This window comes from Neodiprion lecontei, chromosome 1 (assembly GCF_021901455.1).
Source record: "Neodiprion lecontei isolate iyNeoLeco1 chromosome 1, iyNeoLeco1.1, whole genome shotgun sequence".
NCBI classification, from domain to species: domain Eukaryota; kingdom Metazoa; phylum Arthropoda; class Insecta; order Hymenoptera; family Diprionidae; genus Neodiprion; species Neodiprion lecontei.
Genome location: NC_060260.1, coordinates 8551299 through 8576851, shown reverse-complemented (window position 1 = coordinate 8576851; position 25553 = coordinate 8551299). Strand labels below are relative to the sequence as shown.

Genomic DNA, 25553 nt, shown 5'->3' with positions numbered 1-25553 from the left:
TGCTTGCTTTGAAAAAAAGAAAACGAGATAAATAAATGAATCTTATGCCGTTGACACCGATTATCCGATAAACGCGTAAATGCTCAAAGCTTGTCACGGACAAGAGTGAAAGAAAGTCTGTCTCGAAATTAAACGTGACTCGGAGAAGAACATAGAGATTGAATATTTCAGTTTGGACAGTGGCAGCTTATTTCCCAGAAGACGAGAGAAAATCAAGTGGCTCGGAAAAGCCGCAGGTTTGCAGCTCTCACTTTTCACGCAAATTTTAACTTTTCTGCAAGCCTACTACGCGACGCACACAAATGACACTTTGAGTTATAAACCTCGTTTCGATCCGCCGAGGGTCTACATTGTTATTTGAATCTTATTAACATTCAATACCTTGCGATAATCTCGAACCCCGCATATTCTCGGCCAATAAAACCTCCCCCATATATATATATTATGCGCTATCCAAACTTGATCCAACCGTAATGACATCGAAGAGGCTCGAAAGTCTGCAAGAATCGTTCGATCATCTCTTGGTATCATTCTTTTGAATTTGATATTGGACGTAAGCAGTTTTATATTGCACCAAAAAATTTTACCCGACATTGACACGCTCGGAATTTCATATCTAAAAGAATACGGTTTTGTTTATAATTAGTTAATCGTTTTAAATGTTTGAGATTGATTGTCACCCGAAAGACGATGAGTCTCCGTCTAGTAATTTGGAAATTTGAGCGTCCTATACAAAAGAAAAAACAAGTTTTCGAGGTATAAGAATTTATTCATCCTACTTACGCAAAAGCCTTTCATTAAAATAAGACCGGTTCAGTTCTCCGAAAAAATTAAATTACCAAGAATCTGTAACACTGTCTGCAAATCCTACGCCCAAAATTTTCACAGGCAGGCTTCAAAGCCCACTAAAATTGAATACATTTTTTTGCCAATCTAGACCTCTGTTTACAATGAACAGAATCATCCCATCGAAAAAATTTTTATCACCTGCATTCGTTCCTCACAAAAATTATCAGCAACATTTTAATTACCCTAATTGAACCGGAAAAGAATGAATTCGTGCGTCTCCTTTCCCCAAAAAATTACGATATTTTAGTGAATTTGGTTTCTCCGCGTAGCCAAAATTCTTCCATCCCTCATCCGCGCCTCGTAAATCGTTAAAGTAGATATAAATTCATGTTAGCGCGTCAATATACTGATACAGAGATCCCACAGTTTCCCGTTCATAAAGTAACGCAAAAGAACGATTAACAACGAAGGATCAGGCTCGATTCCGGTGGCGGAAAAATATATAAAACTGATAAAAAATGTAAAATGAAATGACATTCACTGGACGGTCGTCAACTACTAACAATGAAAAGAAACCAACCAATTCGGACGGTAGAATTCTTTCTTCATTGTAAATGATTAATGACGATTGTCCGGGGTGATAAATTGTCTGGTAAATATCGTATTAGCGGACCACTCAGGAAAGCTGGAAGCTTCATAATACCGCATTGTCTTCTGGACAATGCGCGTGGGCACCGAAATCCTACGGAGCTGGTACCGTAAGCTGTCACTATACATGTGTAATGTATATATGTATATGTATACACACACCATATATATATATATATATATATATATATATATATATATATATATATATATATATATATATATATACATACATATACATATATATATATATATATACATATACATATATATATATATATATGCATACGTACACGAAGCTCTGTTAGTGCCGTGGGAACAGGACGAGGAAGCTCGCGCTTTCGAAGGACTGAGAAGACTCTTTCCTCTGTCGGCAGCTCCACTTGATTTAGGTACCCTCGTGCAGTTAAGCTCAACTCCATGTACATACCGGACCAGTACATAATATTCATCCTCGAAATGTGTTTTACCACCAAAGTGCCCGAGTGTCATTTATATTCGCAAATTTCACACGCGTTATTATTATTTTCACACGAAAATTGCTGTTTTTCTTCCCCGGTCTTATAAAATGAACACGATGTCGGTGTGTTTGTTGGCAATTTGTATTTTTTTGTTTTTGTTCTCTCGTGTCGTGTGAAAGAAAAAAGAAGTCGATTACTACTAACTGGAATAAAATTTTTCTACGCAATTGATAATTCTCGAATCATGATATCATTTGTCGAAATTTTCAAACTTTGTGATCAAATCTACAATCTGTTGAACAATTTTTTTTATCAAAGTTTTATTTATGCATACAGTGTATGTAGCACTAAAAATATAGTAGTATTTTCATATTGTTTAAAAATAATTTCTGTTTATCAAGAGATTGTCGTGAAATTTTTGAACAAAAACAACGGTGAATCCTTAAAGTGAAATTATATCGGCTAGGTTCTCGTAGCGCGAAATATCCGGTGCTTATTTCCTTGTATAAGAATGGGGGCAGAGAAAGGATGCGGTTTAATTTCCCGTACAAATTTCCAAGCATCAAGAATGATGCAAACAGGACTTTCCTGACTTTCTTTTTCCCGTTTTATCACTTTTCCTTTCGTTTTGATTTCTTTTTTCATCTCATTGCCATTGAGCCCCTTTATCGAGGCCTCAAATATCGAGGGCAATATCTTCTGGTTCGGCGTACCGAAAGCGGAAGTTACGCAGGGGGTACCTTGAGAATAATTAGGTATGCCAGTCCCGGGACACCCGATATCAACTTTGCTTGATAATGCTCCCTTACTTAGTTGGCTTATTGACGTTTTCATTTCACGACGCGGTTTTTTCTTCGAATGAACAGTTTCTCGCATTGCGAAGAGGCTACGCGATAGTCGAATCCCTGTATTAATATAACGACAAATTTCATCAGCCTAATCACAATTCGATAACAACGATGTATGTGACACGTACAGGCATACAGAAAATGAATAAAATCGAAACAAGTATTGAATGAAAATTTCTCAATGACATTCTAGTTAACGAATTGAATTTCGTGAAAATAGTTTTTCTTCGATAGGGGAGAAAAATGTTAAACTAACTTTTTAAATTAGTTTTACTCTCTCTCTCTTTTTTCTTTTTTTTTTTTAACCTATTTTCTACAAATTTTTTGTGCGAATCGTCCAGAGCAAATTTATCGCTTTGGTTTAATCTTTTTTTTTCTAATTTCTAAAGTGGAACTTTCATTTATTGCGCATATTATATTGGTTCAAGATGCTAATTATTCGGAAATCTCGTGTCAGCGACCGGGCGAAATGCACGCAATTGCGTTACATGTGCGTATACGTACATCGCACGAAAGGGTTGGCTTTCAGGTCACGGAACCCCACGGGCGCAACGGTGATGCCAATTAGTCTGAGTGTGAGCATTGACGCCTGTGCAAACCACCGGCGCAATTCTGTCCTTAGCAAGTAATGAAGCTGTAAATTCATTACAAATACAACGGATCATCGTTTGTCGTGAATACGCCCCTGGTAAATCAGATTCATACGTAATTGTATGCGTTAATTATGGAAATGTCTATAATTCGCAAATGAACAATGACGAGCAACGCAATACGCATAATCGATTTCGAGAAATCACGCTTTAATATTCTCACGCGGCGACGAATTTATGAACGATACATCAATCATTGTCTTTTTTGGAAAACTAATCACACGACAGGAAAGTATATTCGAAATACTTCGTGCTTTTATAAATCACTCGCAGCTTATTGTGTGAATATGAAATAAATAAAAACACCATCGTAATCTTTGCGTCAAAGATCCGATCAGTGTTTCAATAATTAAAAGTTCAACATGATTAAAGAAGGCGAATAAGTTCCAACGCTGGTCCAAATTTTTTTTTCCAACAAATCGCAAGGCTTTTCAAAACAAGTAAAAACGTGAAATGTACCAGTTTTGAAAAACCGAAACAACGAGCCAAAAGACTGAAGGAAAAACTAAATTTCCTCGTTACTTGCCTCGAAATCTAAGCCTGTATCGAAATTACCCTTGACGGTTATAATAAACCCTTTCGTTATCCCACGGTTGGAAACACAACAGAAACAATTTGTTTTCGAGATCGCGGAAGCTTTTGTCAAGGTGTATAATGAAACAAAACTTATTAATGTCTTCCGCGAGATAACTTGTGCGTGTATCGTGTACTTAACCAGAGAGACGAACTTGTCGGGCCTTCTTTGCCCTCGCCTCGAGCCACTCTCTACCCGACTAAGCGAACTGGTGCCTTCGTATTTCATTTAGAATTTATCCCTTACGTCCTGATACCAGTTACCACATCGCAGTTGATCCTTACCTTGAAAATAATTAATATCAATTTAACTGCACGCTGCTATACGAAGAAGAATATTAATGTTTTTCAATCTTTTTGCTCCAAGCTTTGGGACTTCGACAGTAACAGCGATCGTGTACGAATTTCTGCACGAAATTTGGGTCGCTTGATAGAAAAGTTGACAATTTACTTGTAGATGTTCATAAAATAAACACTTCTGCTGAAGCGAAAAATATGGCGCAGAGGTAAACTTGGCGAGGAGTATTTGTTTGGGGTGAAGAGGATTTTCGATGAAGAAATGATGCCAACGAGTCTCTTGCGTGCCACTGCGTTGCGCATCTGTATATGGTCCATTGGCTTCGCATACATAAGATGATGGAAAAAGTTTTGGTATTCATTCCTATCAGAATGAAATATACATACCTTCACCCTAACAATTGTTCCTACCTACCGCAGCTGAAATCAGCATTCTCGGCTGCTTTTGATACCTCAGGTATGCCTCTGGTATGCAATTTGAAGAATTTTCTCATATCGCTACCACATCATACTAGTTTTCCGTCTCACTCTCACACTCTTTCTCTCTCTTTCTCTTTTTCTCTCCATGTCTTCCCTGATCACTTTCCATTCTCGGTTTCAAACTCTTTGCGTCATATATTTTCATTTCTTGTCTATAATTCGAAGAGATTAGTATCACCGTGAAATGGAACCAAAAATGAAAAGAACAATCAGAGCATGGACAGAGGAAAAGAGAATCAGAGAAATGAGAGAGAGCAAAACTGCTCGTAACTCCAAAAATCTAAAGCGGTGATTCCACTTTGGTCTAAAGATAAAACTGTAACTGAAAAAGCAGGAAAAAATGCCTGGCCTGCATTCAGGAAATTTTAAATTTTACTTTGCTCTAGAACAGAGAGAAACCAAACGTTAAAAACGGGTAAAAGTGACCGGAGCATATAATTCGTCGTACATAATTCCCGACTCGAAGTAAAGTTCTGCAGTATAACAAGCATGGGTGGCTAACTTCGAGGAACTGCAGGAAAATACCGTTCGGCGAGAAGTTGAAACCGAGTAGGTGAGAACTTCGCTGAGCTTTTCGCTGTTCGTCCGACAATTGGTAAAAAGGCAGGGTTCTATTTTCACCGGTATACAGTGGCAAAAGTTCCAGTGTACTAGCAGGGCGTCGAAATTGTACAGCGTAGAAATTCTAGTCACGAAAACGAGCCCTCTTCAAGCCGAGAGCCCGCGGTTTACACGCCGGTCGAATTCTACATTCTACGCCTCTGATCCGAATCGTTTTTCCCGATGTGACGTCACGCCACGTTGCGATCGCTTCCGCCGGCTCTACGAGGGACGGATTCGCAGCCCAACTGACAATGAGGAGAGTTCCAAATTTTCCATGGTTTCCCGTAACCTTTTGAGCGGGGGATTTGCTTCCGCGGCCCCTAACTGTTGTCTATTTCCGTGAATTGAACATGCGGCATTTAACCTGGCAATGGTCTGGACAAATTCGCTTACCTACCAACCGCTTTCCATTTCAAACTCTCATGCTTTCCGCTCCTGCTTGGATCCCCGTTCACGTAACCGTGAAACACAACTTATGGAATTCGTTCCGTCGGCCAACCTCCGCTGTCATTCGCTACGTATCGTAAACTGCGAATCTCGCTTTGCGATAACGATCAATTTTCATTATACAAACGTACGGTTTTAACACTTTGATTATCTGTCTTCTTGACTGTTCTGCTCGTTTGGAACGGTGGATTGAAATTATACCATACCCTTGAACACGTTCTTGCGTGTTGATTCATTTCCTTCTCCCAAATGGCAGGAAATGGTTCCAATTTTCAACTCTCCGGGTCGACGTCGCCCCTCGAAAGTGGCTATTTGAGGGAAATCGCCTAGTATGAGAAAGGTTCCTTAATTTAGCGGGCCGCTCTATGCTCGATGTTACAGTAAATCAAGCAATGTAGTTCCAATTGGCATAGTGCTTAACGCTCCTTAAATCGGGCTGAAGTATTTCCGCTAAAAATTTTGTTTTCATATCCATCCTTTCAAATGAATTTTATGTCAGTGCTGTACGATAAAAGTAAGAAAAAGCCTAATTTCAGTACACCGCCCGATATAAAACTTTCGGACTTGAACTTCGAGAGCTTTCAAAGTGATTCGCTTATTTCAAGGAAAAGTATCGGGACGCTGGAACGACCGTAAAAGAAGGTAAAAAGCTTCCACTCGAATTTCTTCATACTAATCAATGAAATGCTATCGAGCCTCAACTCCCTCACCCTAATTCCGAGAAGTAAGGCAATGCAGTTGCTCTGATTTTGTATCTTGAACATATGCTCGGAAACTTTTTCTCATTAACGAGAACTAACGAGCACGTACCTTGTAATCGGGGCTAGAATCGAACGGCACGAATGCGTCATAAAATGAACGCTGGAACTTAAATCACCGGTCTTGATTGTTGATACTCGTCTACGAAGGCATACGTGCCTCGGCACCGCTTCAATCTACGTGATCCCTTACGGATAATCGTGGAACGGTAAATCGGTATTGTATACTCTGTGTAGACGGTGCAAACACTTAGAACTGCAGTGAGCCTTTTGCAAGGGTGAAGAACAAAGGGAGAATTGATTTTCCACCGAGATTCTATCCTGCACTTGGAGTGAAATAAGATTGTCGCAAATTTTGGCTTCGCGTTAAAAATACACGGATGATCGGACGAATTTTTTGCTTCTCACCGCGTTGAAAAACACGGCTCATTGGTCAGGACGCTGGATTTCTGCTCCTTTCCGCCGCTGCACGTTCTCACCATATTTGGAATGTTTTGGTACCGAGCATCTGCGGAATACCAGATCGCATTTCTTAACCGCAAAACGTGGGAAATCCTGCAAATGTCCAGAGAGATTTCCTTTTATTTCGTCGTGTGCGTGTACAATATTAACACCTTGCGCAAAACACCTCCCACGTATTTTGAAGCCCGTTTTCCAAGAGCTCTTTCAATCACCATAAACTCTTTGATGTCCTCGACAAAACATCCCCTCGCCACCGCCTCTTTAATACCGTTCGTATCAGGCTCGCCTGCCAGCTAAATTGAATAAATTAATCAAGCTACCGAGGAACTCCGTCTGCTTCGTCGGAATTTGATCAAATTTTCACACCGTTCGGAAACAGGGACGATAACCACGCAGCACTTGGACTGATATTCTTCAAGTTCAATCGTGTCAATATGTACTTGCGTCAAGAAACTCACTGCAACCTGCAAGCCTCCGAACACAAGATTGCGAACCCGTTTGATTCGGTGCTGTCTTGATAAAGGAGGAGACCTGGAAACCTGAAAGTCAATTGCACAATAGAATTCTCGCGAAACTGACGACAGAGTCTGGCCCGAACGCAATCGCAATCTCACCTCATTTCTGAATTCCAACAAGACCAGCCAAATTTGGTCTTAAGTCAGTCAATACGCATTGCCGTTGTAGGTATGCCTTTCTCTTATAGGGTTGATAACATCTGTTTGCTGAAGAGCAATTCTGGCATGTTTATTGGACCGTGAACTTTGTGTAAACTAAAACCAATGTTCGGCCTGTATCTCGTACGAACAATTTAACAGCGAACTTTCAAAATTCATTCCAGAGAAATAATGAGACCATTAAATTCTTTCGTAGAAATAGTGAATATAGCTGGCATAGTGAAGGTTGAGGAGTCTCAGACCGTGCACTTTAACTGTAAAAAAAACCGCAAAAAAAGAGTCACGGTGTGTTGCAGACATGAGTTATAGTACTGGCATGTAAGGGTTCATATAATGCAATTTCCTTCTTACTAGTGTCCCTCGCCGCCGGAGGTTCGATAAAATGGTTTCAGGAGGTGGTGAATTTTACGAGATATCACCCGACTCCTATTTTTACTGTTCACCCATGGACAACAGGAGATATTTCGCTCGCTTCACGCCTTATCATTATTTACTCTGGGTACGTGTGATGGCGTATGCGTCTTACGAGTGAGGACCTTTTTCACCTTTAAAAGTTCGCAAGTTAGTCTTTTTGCTTCCTTTAGTTTGAGCTTGCACTTTCTTAATTGAGAAGATTCGATCCAACCTGCAGCTACGCGTCTCACCTGCCCAACGCCCTTACACAACACGGGGACGATTCTCGAGTCTCGGTCTGCTCGCAATTTCTTCAAAGAAACGAACGCTCCTCAAATAGAAAGACTTACTTCTAGAAAAAAAAAATTACACTACGAGCACAAAGTGCACATCGCCAGCTCTAATTGCAGACGAAGAAAGCGCTCTTATCTAGCTGGAAGCACCGCTAAGGACACCCATTAGGTATCCGGGACCATCTCCGCACGGGCATCTATAGGGCAGACCGTAAAATGGTCCACCTTTATTGTATTTACTGGCGAGACGGGAAAAATGACGCCGAGGTATAAACGCAGAAGCAGGTTCAATGGGACAATGAATTTTGCCTCCTCGCCTCGTCACGAACTTGCCAACTTCTAATTTAACGTAGAAATAGAAATTTCGTAAGTAGTATTTGACAATGAAATATTGCAGCGAAGTTCATTTACTCTCGAATTGATGTCCGATGCATTATTCGAGAGTGCCAATTTCGGAGAGGCCGTAAGATCCAGTGTTGGATGTTTAATTTGTTTGGTAATTGAATGAATCACTCGGCAAAGACTCTGCGATTGCCTTTGATCTCAGCGTTACGGTGGTAATTGCTTATAATGTATTTTTCATTGCTTCTTGATTTGTCCATTCCGAATTCCGTGATCATTACTCAGAGATCAGTGTGTCCAACCGGAGAACGATGTTTTCCGTGAACTTATTCAGAGCGAAGGTTTCAAACGATGCATCGCATTGCACGAGAGTAAAAATTAGAAACATTCACTATGTTCGAGAGATACGCTGTGAATGTAATATATTCCCAAATTTGTATGAAACCCGAGCCGTACTTCCGTACGTACGTAGGCGAAAGCAACGGGACATGGAACCACGTAGAGAGAAGCGCCAGAAGCACTGCAGAAAATAAGATGCATGAGAGAAGTGCAAGTATTGTGTGACGCGGTTGGATAGACCGAGCAAATATAGCAGAGGCTTCACGGTTGAGGGTGGTACAACAGGATTACAAGGGTGAGGGAGCCGCCTGCGGTTTCTCTGGAAAATAGAACAGAGAGAACGAAAAGTGGGACGGGAATAGGAAGAGCAGAGATTGAAAAGACAGGAGAGGTTGAGATCTCAGGAACGGAGAACGGAAAAAGGAGAATGGTTTAGTTGTATTTGATTTAAGGAGTTCAATGGCGAAAGTAACCCCGGGATAAACTAAACTTGCATCGCCAGGTAAAAGGGTGGACAGAAAACAAGGTTTGGTTCTAGAGGGAAAGAGGGAGAGAAAGAGAGTGTGAGAAGGAGGGAGAGCTCCTCGTCCACGATATCCTTGGTAAACTCTTGACAAGTTTTCGCGTAACTTCTTCGAACAAAGAGTTATAAAAGCCCCGTCTTATCGCCAGCTGCTCATCGTACGATGTGCTAAGAACTTTCTCAGGGACCCTCGTTCACCACACGAGTTTGATTTCGAGGTGAGAATAAGAATTAAACCATGAAACAGCCCCGACTACCTGTCAAGGAAGGGCGACTCCCGGGAGGGTGTCACGATTACCAACTTTTACCAATAACTTGTTTTCTTACCGAGACAGATATCGTCCGGAAATATAGGCTCAAATTTTTGTGCCAACACGTTTGGCACGTCAGGACACTTTCATTCCCACTTTTTGGTGGAAGTTTTTATTTTTGCCAAATCGATTTCTCCTCAAAATATTTTCACCCTCTGGCATCTCGAGTTTCTTAAGCGGAAGTCGGTGCAGGTCTGCAATATATCTTGGCGCAGACGGTCCGCTATCACTTTGTTTCGTCTTCTCAGTCTAGGAACAGTGCCAACCGTGCCGAAGTGCATCTCGGAGTTCAAGAATTCCAGCCCCGGTAGAAGAGTCAAATACCGAACCCTGCGTTTGCGGGAAGACATTCGCACGAGTTGCTCGGTAGCATGACTGTCGATCAATTCGGAAATTCACATGATTTAGTTACGCACTTGTATCCTCGCGGAGAAGAGAAGTCAAACTTCGTTACCATTCGCAGAACCAGTTACAGTGAAACTTCTCTTAACGTACACCTCCCAACGATGGTTTCCTCTCTTGAACGGACAGTCTAAAAATCTCAAGAAGCACAATTTACAGGTTAATGTTGTTTTGAATAACGGACACTACTCAATAACGGACGATATTTTTAGTCCCGAAGATGTCCGCCATTGGGAAGTTTCACTCTATCAAAATTTCATTACTGGCTGAAGGTTTTGATCCTAATTTGGCGGAGCAAAGACTGTGTATGAATAACGAACACCGTTTCTGATAATCAGTGGATAGTCATGATCAGTAATTCGCTTAGACTGACAGAAGTGATTGTGAGCAGCGAGCTTGAACCCTTCTACGGTAATTTAGTCCCCTGGGAAGCCTCCGATTACTCGAACACCTAAAACACGTCCCAAAGGGTATGGATCAGAGCATCATTCCGAAATCGGAATTAATATCAAAGCCTGCGCACGTTGAGAGGAAGTAACCGGAGACGAAAATACCTGCAGGCATCCCTCTCAGAGGCGTGTCTCGCTTTCACTAACCTGATCAACCCATCTCGAGTTGCGTCTGGTTGTTGGCAGGTCATTATGTCATAGTCTGATTACGTCAGTCACGTGTCAGACTGCCGCGAAAAGCGACGTCATTTGTCAAGAGATAAGTGAGATGTATACGGTGTGCGCTAGCCTACAGTGACGTAAGGTAAACTGAATATCTTGCCAATCTATTTTTTCCTCTCACACTCTCTTTCCGTACTTTTCTCTCTTCTTTCCGACAACTCTCGGCCAAGGTTAGACTCCTTTTTACAACGCCGCACGGCGCCGCCTCCATCCGTCAAAAACCAATCGATGAGTGCTTCTCTCGAGATTATACGACACAGTGATGGACTGCTCTCGCGTCGTCATTCTGTGATGAGGAACATTCGATTCTTGCCAATTCAGGTCTTGGGAATGGTTGGATGAAACATGGGACGGAGATGAAGGAAGAGGAACCGATTGACCCGACATTCTTTGACCAGTGACCCTGTTTAACAAACCCACGTTCTTTCTTGTTTCAGGAAAGTTCGAGATCGACGGACAACCGATACCGGGAAGCATGTGTGACTACGAATTCGTCAGCTCCACCCTCACGCCACTGCGTGGACGGTTTTACTCGCCTCGCTATCCGTCCTCCTACCCGAAGAACATCCGGTGCTCGTACCGGTTCCGGGCAAGGTACGGTATACGGTATAAACACACCCTGTCTCCTTCCTTGACTCACTCTCCGTATCTTTCCATCTCTTCCTCCCATCCTCTCGTCACAAGAAATTCTTGTGCTTCCGACGGCGAACAACTTTCCTCATTTCTCACCGGGTCTTCTTGTCATACAGTCATGAAACTTTCTATATTCTACCTCGCCTCCTCTTTCACCTTTCTCAAATTACTGTTTTAAGGTCGGGTATAATGTACGTAAGGATATTTGGAAATGGGCTGCGATAAACTTGGAAAAAGTTTGCAAGTACAAACAAGGACCAAATTGGTGCGGAATATAATATCGTTGGGTAAAGCTGTGTCAAATGGTCTCGCAAGTAGATCATGGTCATAGATATTGTCTTTTAAGAACAATCGTTCAAAATCACTTGTTACTGTTCATCCCATCAGTCCAAATATAAGTTTCAGACGATTTTGTGAATACTAAGAGTTTGGAACGTTCGAGAATGGGATGTAATTTTCATAACGAATACTACAAATATCGGTCAAATTTATGCACCAAATGAGCCCCGACATATATATAGAGTTTATTAGGCGTTGAGAAGGGATCTTGCCGTACAATCCACGGATTTAGATTACAATAAACCTTGACCCATAGTCAGTTAAGTCTCGGAAATGTCTTTAATGAACTCATATTCTAGACTAGAGTCGCAACTTTCAGAAACTTATATCATTCACTGACTTTATTACTCTCTGCAGTCCACGATATTCGAAACTACGGTATCATTTCACGATCGATCGGTATTAAAACCACTCTGCTTCTGTCATTTCGTCTTTTATTTCTTCATTGTTTTATAATATTGGATCTTGAAGTTACGTAGTCTGACAATCATGATAATAATAATAATAACAATAATATTGTTATCGATATTAATGAGGGAGAAAAGAAAGTTTGACAGACTTATTTCACGTTGATAAATTCTTCGAAAATGTAAAATATTTTCTCTGCTATGTCACAGAAGGCCAATTATTGAATTCAAAGCGCATAAATATACTTTCATTGTTACAGATTAAAGGAACGAATTCGTGTGCTGTTCGAAGAAATCGCACTGCAGAAGGGTGATCTGAGGTAAGCCAGAGTCGAGGTTGCGTTATTCTTATTCGAAACTAACTTGATATTAACCAATGTATCGTACAAAGGCCGAACGGTATAAGCTGGAAGGGTGCAGATCAAAGTCTGGCCCAAGATCATTTGCGTATCTTTCAGAGGTTGATACAAGGAACAAAACGTACTATTGTTACGGTGAGGCAAACAATTCTTCCATTGAGAAATCGACTAAAGGACAGAGACCGAGGGCTGCTGGTTCCCTTTGACTGGCGAAGGGTGCCGGCTGTTTCTTTATCATTTTCGCGCGTAATACCGTAAGGGTGAAAAGAGTAGAGAGGCGAGAGATGTATAAGACAAACGGGCCTCAAAATGAGGCATAAATGCCTCACTTAAAAGTTAAGCCACTCTCGTGTTTTCCACCGACGGCCACTTTTTTCCCCTCTAACTTTCACTCTCCCTTTTTACTTTATTCTTCTACCCAACGGGAGGGGCAAATTTTCTGAGCAAATACTCAATTACAAAACTATGCGAGTCACTTATGTTCACACTATATACGTAATTGCGTCCACGGCTTGAATTCCGTATCGGCTTTACTTGAAATTTTTCATCGACTATGCGGAAAGTTTTTTTCACCAATTACTTATCACTCGAAGATTATTTTCAGTTTTCACTTTTTGCTCACTCACCTCTCCTACAACCGATTGATTTCGAGTGGTTAATAGAGTCGCACTTATCTATGAATCGAACATTTCTAGCCTCGATGCCAGCAGGTGTTTACCAATGCACGGAATTCCGAAGATCTATGGCAAATCTTCCGTATAATATTCTATTTGCCCGTTGAGTTATATCATGGAAACGATGATGGAACCGCGTCAAGTCCAGTGGACCATTAAACTAATCAAATAGCTTGAACAAATGTTTGCGAAACGTTCCGACGTCTTCACTCTACGGCTTTTCCTATAACGTACGAACGGATATCGGTATGCGATTGACTCTATCTGCAGCCAAGAAACCATCGAAACATTAAGAATTCTCACCGTGTGTGTACGAAGATCCGCTGAATTTCTATCGCTTACTTCTCGGATGAATTAATTGCTCTTTAGCTAAAAAACTGGGGAAAAGAAATTAATTTTGTGTAACCAATCATTGCATTTCTCTCTGTTTTTTTTTTTTTTTTTTTCTAGTATGCAACTTTACGAATACTGAAAAAAAAAAAAAAAAACGGAAGCTCAGCTTGATCGACTGACCTCTTTTATCGTCCATTCAGGTATAATTAGTGCGTAATTTAAAAAACTGACGCGAGATTTGCAGTAGATTCTAATGTTCACGACTGGATGAAATAAATGTGTATTATGTATATCCGCAGATGTTATGCATGATGGATCGGAATTTTTGTCCGACAAGGAATTCTTACCTCTTTATTTAGTGATTTATTTGCAGAAACGAACGGAGTATCCAAGTACCAAAGAAAATACGTTTAACGTCGAAATCGATTCGAAACGAACGAGATACAACGAATTTATCGAGATACGGAGTTTCAGATAGTGAAGGTAAATTTAAGCTGGCTTCTAAATAGGCTCGGTTGCTAAGGCTCCCTGAGAGAGAAGACTCTCCAGTTTCCTTCAATAGAACGAATCAATTCACCGAACCTACCAGTCCGTCTAGGGAACCCAATACGATTATTCACTCACTATGAGTCCTTCGTGGCTCGAGTTGCGTAGCCGTAATACGAATCAATCAATAGAACAATAGGTCCAACGAATAAGCTGCAGTGAATATTCACTCCGAAAATTTCACTCGCAACAACTGTTTGTGTTTCAGCGTGATATTTTAGCTTGGCCCATATTGTTCGATTCCTATTTCCATTGATATAGTCTTCTAATCACTCGTTCACGCTTCCATTTTGCGATAATATAAATTTGTAGAAGCCGCAAGAATTTCGTGATCCTTTTTTTTTTTTTTTTTTGTAGTGAATAGACCGATTAATTGCGGCTCTCTCACCAGAATTACATTCAATTTCTCTTAAAATCTTATTGTTTTCGGGCAATGAGTTTATTAACCGGACAAAATTTCTATACAATGATTTTCGAGGATCCAGCGTAGTGATGTAAAAAAATGAAGACTGAATGTGCAAGAGAAAGTGGCGGAATTTTTATCCAGGTGAAATTACTGGGGTAAGTTGAGAAAGGAATCGAGTAGAAAATGAAACAAGCTGAGTAGTTACACGCTATGCAAAAATTAACAATTTTGTAAGGCTCTTCTGCATTCCGAAGGCCAAGTATCGAAACAATATGATGCAACAATGATAGAAACTGGGGAAGAAAGGTCGAAGAAAGCAGTACAGTAACAATAAATGCCAAGCGAGCAATACCGTCCCCTGTTTAAAATTGCGATAGCTAGAGAGAGGGTGTAGGAAAGAAAAGGATCGAAAGAGGGACGGGCGAAGCGGATTTAAGCAGCATTGTTCTACGGGGAGGGCGGAGATCTGACGTATTATGAACCCATGAATGAAACATAGGCCTTCGCAACGCTGGATTTTACGAACGCCGATAAGTCAAAGGCCTAATGCCTCCGATATTACCTACATAAATCTGTCCACTCCTGATACCGGCTGACGCCGGCCGGCGAATCGGTAAGCTGACCTCACGCTCTTCGCTCGATGAACATGTCAAAACCGCGTGTCGACAAGTCCCGGATCAAAGCGTCATCCGAAATCCACGTTTCGATTTAAATTTTCCCCGGAGAAAATAGCTGAGATCGAATAGGGAGAGATGTCTTCGGGGTAAAAGGGAGTGGAAATTTTTAGAAATTTGATATTTTTAAATTCGCAAACGTTACCGAGATTTTCCCCTTCGTAGAAGGAATAATATCCCACGTCCTGTTGCCGCGAAATGAAATTCCTTTCCTTCGAGATATTCCGTGCACTTGAGCATGCGGAACTGAAGACAAATGCGACATACCTCAGATCAAACGAAAATTTTTTAGGCACGATCGTAAATGATTTAGAGATTCGTAAATTATGAAATTTCACAACTCCCGTCATCTCTGGAAAAGTTTTGTATCTTTTGTGCTGTAACAGTTGTAACGAATCGGTGAAAATGTCCGATCGATCGGAGATGCAGCAAAGATTACCGAAGGAGAAGAAAAAGTGAATTCACATCTGGTTGGTCGTTTTTTCGAGTCTGAATCCACGTGAAATCGGAGAAACCTGCAGAGTCCCCGGCGGAATGAAATTAAGGAAGCTCAATACGGAATTAGACGAGAGTTGGAGGATTTATCAGGGATTAACTCCTGCAGGCTGGTGCAGTTTGACCGGGTTTCAAGGAATGTGTGCGTAAAGAGACTCTGCAGCCGGTAAACCGCGAGGTGGTTCATCCCTTAGCATCACCTGCGCCACCACCAAGTTTCGAGACGAGAAAATAGTGGAAAAAAAAAACGAACGTACGCAAGCAAACTTCTATCCGGGTTAACTGTACGAAGATCCCGGAGTTTGTTTCCTCGGCGCGAATCGTGCAGCTCTCTCTATATGGACTTTCTCACTGTCGTCAGACTCTGAGCGACGGAGGTATCAAGAACGAGTGTAAAGAGGAGTTGAAATACTTTGCATTAGAACACAATGGGGCCTCGGTCTCGGCTGTCGCCACGTTCGCACAAAGGTTAATCGTTCAAAGTTACCAACTTCATACCGTCAGGGGTTTTAATTGTTGAGGACAATTATTACCTCCGTGAAACTTTGCTCTCGGTTTCCTTCCACTAGTGATTAAATCTTCTAAAACACTTTGCCGACTCGACTGACGTGTCATGATTGTCTTTTGCTATATATATATATATATATTGATCCTCGAAGGAACGCCCGCGTCTTAAAGGATGTGGAAGAATTTCAACAATTTTCCATCGCCGAGCGGGTTCAACGATCGATTTTTATCCAGCTTTTAGCAGTTATTTATTGAACGTTTTCGATATCGTTTCGATATACGTAGTATGTGAAAATTTTTTAACTACACTCGGAAAAGTTTTTCTGCGTAATGAGCAAAATTTGCTCCTAGCAACGAAATTTCAGAGTTAATATTCATCAGACCAAACATCATTTTCTCACAAACAAAAAGTTTATTTGATCTTAAAGCGCGCAGAAAAGAAAATGTTTTCATATTGTTTAAAAAAAGCTCTGGCACCATAATCTTACAGATTCTGTTGCAATTGCAAAATCGGATTTGCGCAGTAAAATCATTCAGTAATAATTGAAAAATGATCGATTAATTGTCGTGACTAAAAAAATTATCGCCTGATCGTAGTTTATATTGCTACAAAAATTAAGGGCCACATCAAACAACGACAAAGAAATATGCCATTGTGACTTGACGGACTGATTCAACGGTATCAGACCACGCATGATTCGGTTCTACTGATGTTACTAGACACATGCCTGTAGCATCTCCTAATAATTGCTGATCTTACTTTTCTCGCGAGAAAGGATTTTTAACGCGTTACAGACACTATTTTACTATTTCAACAAAAAATTTTGTAGAGTCACGGTATGACATATTATTTAATAGCGATAATTAAGCTGTAGCCTTCATGATTTCCTGAATCTTACTCATCTTTATTCACCGAACAGATTTAGCGGGCTGCATTAAACGATTTAGTTGAATGTACCGGAGCGTATTCAATATTTTGATAATATCACGAAAAATGTATTATTGCATTAAATCGACTAAATTCCAAGTGAGATTTCGTGTTTCGAAATGTATTTCATTGAAATTAATTTGTTCGCGATTTTGAAACAATTGTTTCATTAGTTTGACTATTTACAACATAACATTATGTTTCCACGCGTGAATTTCGTGTAAAATGCGTCTACAAATTGATTCTTTTAAATGGGCAAAAAATTTTCTCCTTCAATATTACTGCGATAAGATTCGATTCCCTGAAAATGCCATCTACTTACATTGTGTTTGAATATCGCAAGAGCCCGAAGGATATATCCGACACAGTTAACACGCAAGGCTGGATGCGTAGTCGTACGGAAAATGCAGCAAAGGAGAGAGCCCTCAGCTTTTTGAGGAAGGAAAATTGTTACGTTAATCCCGTATGTATATGTGTCTGCGTGGCTCGATGTTGAAATTTTCGTTTTGTATACAAATTAGATGATTTCCCAACGGCGCTCGCCTTCTCTATGTACGAAATAAGACCAACCTAGCTGCGATGTAGCAGCCTGCAGGAGTGAGGATCGCCTCGGCGAACAATCGGCTGAGGTACAAAAATGCAAAGACCAAAAAGTCGACGGAACGAAATCCCGAATGCCAAAACTACCGACATTGAAAACGTAGAGAGATTATAAATACGAGAAGTTGTCAGGTGGAAAAATAAAAATTGAGAACGCAAAAATGTATAAATAAATCGATACCGACATTTTTTTCAGAATGGCCAAGATTACGAAGGGCAAAATATTGAATTGCGAAAATACCGAACAGTCAAAAAATCGACTTTACAAATGTTAGAGTCGTGCCTTTGTCGGAAATTTATGAATCCGAATTCACCAATAACGACTGACCAAAGACTCGAAAGGTCGAAATCTCGAAACCCGCTGAAGACAAAATGGCCAAAATGCCGGAAGGTTGGATGACGTCATAAGCCCATATATTCTCTGCAACGACACGCGTATCCGATGGCCGGTGTCTGGTGCCATTTAGCACAAGCCCACGTAACCATGACAACCGTATTGCGGCCATTTGGCTTTCTGGCCCTTCTGCATTTTGCAAAGCGTGATGTTGCTCCCTCTGAACTTTGATTATCAACAACTATTTTTTTCAGTTTTACGGCTGTTGGAAGTATTAGCCGCTCTCGATTTTTAATTTCGGAACGTTCATTTTTCCGTATCTCCACATTTTATGCTTTGGTCATCCGGAATGCCGACTGTCCTGAAAATACTTTTTCGGATAAGCAGGCGTTGGGTTAAATGAACATTCGGGAAAACAGTTATTCAACTGGGTGATGTAGCAAAATTCCCAGCTTCGGTACGCTGGTCATTCGTTGTTTTAGAATTTTTATCTCGAAAATTTCGGGTTTTCGAACAATCGACTTTTTGGTCTTTCAGGATTTTGACCCCGACCCAACGACTCGCGTCGTCCAGTGACTTTGCGCCCTTTTGATACATACACGGTACGGAAAACGAAACACGATCCAGAAAGTAGTAATTTTCAACAATATTGAGCAGAATTTCACCGTAGAATAGCGCTTGCGCGGCTTTCGTTCTCCGATCCAATTTATTTATACTTTCATCTCGACCCTCTGTTCACTAAATTTTTTTATGCCGTTTGAAAGCAAAAGATTCAACTGCAAATACCGCCACGAATTGTTTGCAGCTTGAAACGAGTTTATTGTACGTACATGAGATTTGCATTTTTCCAAGCTTCGTTGTGACTGCTTCCAGGAAATTTTACAAAACTCATTATTACCGACAGGTTCGAGTTTCCCTCGGGCAAGTTGTTGTATGGTCAAACCCACCGCGAAGTCGATGAATGATGTTTGCAAAAAATGCAAACTCTCTTTTTTTTACCTGTACACATTCACGGCTACCGGAAAAACCAGTTTCAAAAATATAAATAAACTCGAAATTGAACATTTACGTAATTATACTAGTTCGAGAGGCAATTTTAGTCAATTCATCTGTAATATCACGTCATATATAATATATACGTGTATGTAATACATTTTTAATGCAGAATAACCTGATTTTCCAGTCAGTTTTTCGTAAGGACTGTATTTGAGACGTGACAGTGCTAAGAAATATGTGACATGATAGAAATTAGTCAACGAATCGACGAATTTGCACACTCTGAATATTGCGGAGTTTCGATGGATTCAAATGTACAAATTGTATCGCATGAATTTGAAACATTTTTTTTGCTTTTCGTTGCGACAACAGATTCGTTTATTCTCGGCCCATTTTTTTCATCAACCTATAAATACCTTATCCCCTCTATAAACAATATTTTATCAATGGAGTCAGCTGTTGTACTAAACCGGCGTACAATTTTATGGGCTAACCTGCCTTTAATCTTTGTAATTTAGTGAGCCATTCAGACGAGAGAAATTTTCGGAACAGTACTACGTCAGGTTAGTTTTGGTAACCGTGCAGAGCCCGCCGAATTTTACGTGCCATATGTACGTTATCTTCGTTTTTTGCCCCGTTTTCTTTTTTTTTTCGTTTCGAAAACAATAAACTCATTTTGAGGGCGCAGGACGCTAACGTGTTTGGAGAATTTATTCGTATTTCCTCTCCACGTCTCTCGTTTTACTCCTCTAACTTTCTCTCTCTCTCTCTCTCTCTCTCTCTCTCTCTCTCTCTCTCTCTCACTCTCTCTCTCTTCGAGACTAAAGGATTCTATGAAAACAGCGGTTTCCGTGTAACCATGTGCAGATGTGCCGCCTCCGAACGAGGTGCTAAGAGTAATCCATCTGCCGTTAACGTGGAATGTGAACAGTGGCTCAAGTTATAATGGGTCGACCCTAGCCACAACCGCACTCTGACACCGACGCTAATCGCTTTCATTAGTTTCTGCAGATGGTTTTCCCAGCCATGGAAAAGCGGGCCAATGTACCCGAACATCCTTTTCACACTTAAAACTTTCCAAAAAACTCTACAGCTGAGTGGGCCCAACCGAAAAGCCCTGCTTTCAGTCGGACGCTAGTCAAAGATTCCGGTCAGAAGCCGCCCAAAATCGGCGTGCTTGTTTCGCCAGATCGAGAACAACAACGTATAATTATTATTTATGAAAATATAACCAATCTATTCTGCAATGATTATCAAATCTAAATCACAACCTTACACTTCCGGTGACGTAATCCAGCTTTGTACAGACAGTGAAAAAACCAAATTCATTCTTTATTAGGCAATGCAGAAAAATTAGGTTAACAAGTCGACGCTTATAATTTCTCTCCTGGTAGACGAATCTGAAGCAAGATTAGATCAGATTATTCAAAACTTTTGGTTATTTACACTAAAGTAGGGAAAAAGTATGTGTAGGATATTTTTTTCTTATTGTTAGTCGTTATAGTTATTTCGAGTGATTACTCGATAAGGACCTTTTCAATTACTATCTAATTTCATATGTTTTATTTTTTCTTTTTGCGATGAAAAAAACCGAACTTGATCTCGTTCTTCGAGAAGTAGATCCGAGACTATCTGGATCTTGTCACTTGAGAATTCACGGGTAATGCATAATTTCTATCGTAATTGGGCTGCGACGTGTGAAGCTATTTGTTCTGGTTCGGAAAGAACACCTTTATTTCAAACTGATAGAGACAAAGATCTCTCACGCATCGTGAAGTAGCGCAAGTTATCAGTGCAGGTGAACATAGTAACAAATAATTCGTGCTGACTGATCATAATTTTTATCGGTTTAGCTTGAAAGATTTTTGCAGATTTTTAAAACCGGTATATAAATATCGTTAAATATTTTACCGTAAATTTATCCCTTACAGTCAAGCAATTCAATTACCTGACGATGCAAAGAGATTCAGGATTTGTCACAAAATATAAAAAAAAATTTCAAAGAAAAAAAGGGTGTCACTATAGTGGCTTCTGTAACTGAAAGGGTTAACCTAAAGAGAAAGATCTGACTGCAAACGTGTTAAATGATTTAATTCTGCAATTTTCAAACTCAGCACTGTCTCTGTCTTAAACGTCTGTTTACGATAATACAATTTCAATTCCACCAATTTGACATCGAATTACGAATCTATATTTCGATCACTAGACGATGTCTTATCATGGCGTCGTAAAAGAATGAAGCTGATCATCAAAGCCCTTTTTAATCAAATGGATAATTTATGCTGGATATAACAAGATATTTGAACGGAACGAGCACTATTAACCAAGGATTTTTTTCCTCTCGCTCTGTCTCTTCAGCTGTTCAACGAATATATTTCACAATGCAATGAATAATTCCTTCATAATGAAATGAGTGTAATTTATTCCGATATCTCTGTCTGCAGAGTGTTTATTTGAAGGCGTTAATTTTATTTGAAATTATATTAATATTTATACATACATATATATATATATATATATATATATATATATATATATATATATATATATATAATTATTGTATTAATGAAGTTTGAAATTCAACTCCGTGAATCCAGATGAAATAACGGTTTTCAACGATGGCGCACTTTCAGCATGAATAGAGCTGAAAGGATTTTGTACACAGTGGAAAACCAGATTTGATCCCATATTAATAATTACTTTAACGACGCGTGCATGATTAAGTTACACAATTCAATAATAATCAGATATCGCTTACAAACATAAAACTCAGTGAATCAGTATAGATTCTCGTGTATCAAGTGATTGAAATAACAATCACTCGTATTTTCTGTATTATTAAAAATCACGTAGAGAGTCACGAAAAATCACCATTGTGCGTATTTTTCTTTAGTCCAAAATCTATTTTTGGATTTTGGATTAACATTTTTTTAGCACATCTTCCCAAGTTATAATCTCTCGAAAAAAAATGCCGCACCATGATTTTTCTTTACTTTACTTTCCTAATGCCTTACGAATCAACTAAACGTACCGCAAACACTTGATGATGAATATATTTGAATTAAGCATAGAAAAATCTGCGTAAGACAAACCTGGATTCATTATTGCCTGTCAAAAATCAACATTGTAAGACGTGAGACGGTTTCGTTGAATGCAAACAATAAGAGTACGTGAAACAATTGCTGCAATAACAGATTTCGTAACAACTTATCTACTTCCGATTGATTTCTTCTCTCGCGTATTCGACAGGGCATTGCCCAGTTGAGTCTGGGGAAGCTGTAACCCCGGGTTTGAAATGACAAGTCCCTCGGAGGCAATCGATGAACGTCTGCAGAGGTCAGAGAGAGAGAGAATTTCCCGGCTAGTGGTGCCGGATTAGAGGGTGGGAAATGGGCATGAATCATCGAGTCAACCGCGAAATCATACCGCGGGTAGCAAGATCGTAAAGAGGGTTTCCCATTGTCATTCGCGGTCGAAGTCGTGGCCCCGTTAAACGAACATATCGCCCTTTGGTTGTGAAAAAATGCAGGGGAAAAAGAGAGCGGGAAAGAGGGTGGAAAAAGTCCGGGAATAAAGTATGGAATGAAAAAACAATTGGAAAGAGCGATTTTCCATTCGCAGTGTTATACGTGTTCACGTGTCAGTGTGTGTGTGTATTTGTGTGTACGATTGCGTTTGCGTATGAAGGCGTGAAAAACAACGCTTGGAGGAAAAGTAATATAATCAAGACAGTCGGGCGTCAACTGAAAGCGTCAGATAACAAAGAACTTCTCGCTCGTATTTTCCCTGTCAACGATGGATAAGGATCAAAACTTCCACCTCGCGTACGTTGAGGATGAAAATTTGAAAATGAAGAGTAAAATAAAACGCATCAACTACTCGCACGTTTAAGTCGGCGATAATTCAACTCGGAGTGCAGGAATTAAAAGAAAACTGAGTATTTAAACGAACTGTACAGGCTTTATACCGCTACGCTGTCCGTATAATGCTGCACATAGGATTATGACGTGGCATTTATCTGTTTGCATTACCTGCATCGCGATGAGCTTTTTCTTTACCTTCTTTTTTTAAACAAGTGACGAGAGTCGTGGGATTAAAGTGGCCGTGCTTTTTATAACAGACGAGTCTAATGCACAAAGCATGGATCTTATATTGTCTCGAATGCTCGGGTGCTGCTCATTTTTCTGAATACGTGTCACGGAATATTGCGACGGTTGACCGGATGCGGAACTTGTCATAAGATCGCAATTCGTTTTCATCTCCTACGTTGAGACTTGAAAGGAAATGACATCGCCACGTGTCCTTTATTTTCACGCGAAACATGACTGTCATCATCATCGCGTTCAGTGATCACGGAAATTCACGTGTCATTTGGTTTTTCCTCCTTTGCAATTCCACCTGTATCAAATCCATCTTGAAACTGATTACGAATCGAAAATTATCGAGGATGCACGATTCTGGACGGAAAATTGATTGTCCTATTTACCGATAGCAGTTTTCACTAATGTCACACCCTCTTATTTGGAGTACCTACCGATGGATTGTAATTTCCTACGAGATTCGACTCCGAAGTTGAAACCTTCCGACGACCAACCACGTGGACATTTTACCGGAGAATAAGGATGGCCCGTTATAGCTCGAGTGGCCGAGAGTTTTCCTGAATAAAAAAATTCCACCTCCCAAGTATGATATTTCATTAAAAAAAATCACGGGCTAAGCAGTTGCGTAGAAGAATTTTTGCTCCCCTTTTTGTTGGCCCGTAAAAAATGTTGAAATAATTCAAACTTGAAGTGCCAAACGGGTCCTCGACGTGGAATTGACTCTCCAAGGGCGGATCATCTTCTCAGCAGTAAAGTTTTGCCCGCATTAGATGGGCATTTATACACTCTGCAATGGGCTCTGCACTTTTCAAACACTTAAGCTTCGCTTAATAGTTAATCCTTAGCAAAAAATACATCTCGACTTGTAAGTCGCGTTTATGGTATAACGTTATACCGCCGCAGGTAGTATAAAAGTACTTGAAACTTTGCCCTGGCTGAAAGTCTGCAGCCTCGAGAAGTTGTTATACGTTGGAGCGGATAGATAACCCCGACATTTACTCGTCGAACGTCGTATATGACTCGATGTAAACGGCACGTCGCTATTTACTCAAGTCGCTTAGCCACGGAGAACGCGGACTTCCACATGCCATTCCAAGTCGACAGTGGACTGACTGCTATTCCCTGCTATTCCAAGCTTGTCGCGGAACGCCGGATGCTCGGCGACACGGACGCGAGATCCTTAATCTTTTTCCACGATTCCGAATTTCCCTACAATTCTCAAATTAGAAGACCCGAAAAATTTGTTTACATGCCACGCAAATTTCGCGAGTTTGGCCCGCCTTTCATCGGCCATTTTTTGGTCGCCAATTTTATTTCACAAGCTTCGACTTCGTTCGAAGGGGCCAATTTTAGATAGCGTCAAGTTGGAATTTGGTGCCGATAAAGTGTCTATACTGATTATCCTCGGAATCTTTCAGCGGCGTCATTTCAGATGACTTGATTTATTGCCAAGTGCGGAAAACCGTGAACGAACAGCGTTCGCACAGCGAGTTAGAAAATTAACCGACTTGATCAATCCCAATTTACCGAGATCGTAACTAAGCTCCATAAAATTATTCGCTCTGTCTGTTGGCGGTATTCTGAAAGCACTAGACGAATTTGTTCATCAATTTCAATTACCGTATCTTTATGACAAGCTTAGTGCAAATTTGAGTGTTTAGGATAGTGGTCGTATTATTTATCTAACGAGCTTGATAATTTCACGTCGAAATGAAAACACCTTGGACAATATTCGCAAGAATGGATCCGCTCCAGCGCTGTGGTTCTTCTGAACCGTAAGCTGGGTCAAGTGACGTTTCTAAAACTACTTCATCGGGACCCGTGACTCGTCGGGGGAATTTATCAAGGATCATCTCCGATGTCGCGCAAAATACTCAAGATCCTGGTCTGTGAACGTTCGCCCATCCCGACGTTTTCACATGTTCCAACATCGCCTCGGAGGCGTACCAACAATCCATCAATCAATCCGATGACACGCGTAGATGGAATGGCCATAAATATCGAGCCGCGAATAGGTGGTTTTGAGGTAGCAGCACCGGTTTTTCACCATCGATGCAACACTGAATCGCAGTTAAAACGCAGGCAACACTTTACTCCGTTAAAGAGGACTTGGCTCATGAAGGCGGATCTGCAGTTCCTTTAAACGCAGCCGACCCTGTTTACCTTATATTTTTAATATGCATCGTTTAAGAATTTTTACGCCGTGTAACCAGCCCGGATTTTTAATATGACAGCAGGCTGCGGTGGGTTTTTGGTGC

The 25553-nt window shown here is 40.5% G+C and overlaps 1 protein-coding gene across 1 annotated transcript in view; it reads left to right on the top strand.

Annotated features, from left to right (window-relative positions):
- The window catches only part of LOC107226474 (suppressor of lurcher protein 1), a 366303-nt gene that overhangs the window by 178809 nt on the left and 161941 nt on the right, over nt 1-25553 (top strand). Inside the window, exons 5-6 of the mRNA XM_046733833.1 lie at nt 11402-11558; nt 12604-12663. Of these exons, the coding sequence (XP_046589789.1) occupies nt 11402-11558; nt 12604-12663 (217 nt within the window). The remainder of the gene's footprint in view (nt 1-11401; nt 11559-12603; nt 12664-25553) is intronic.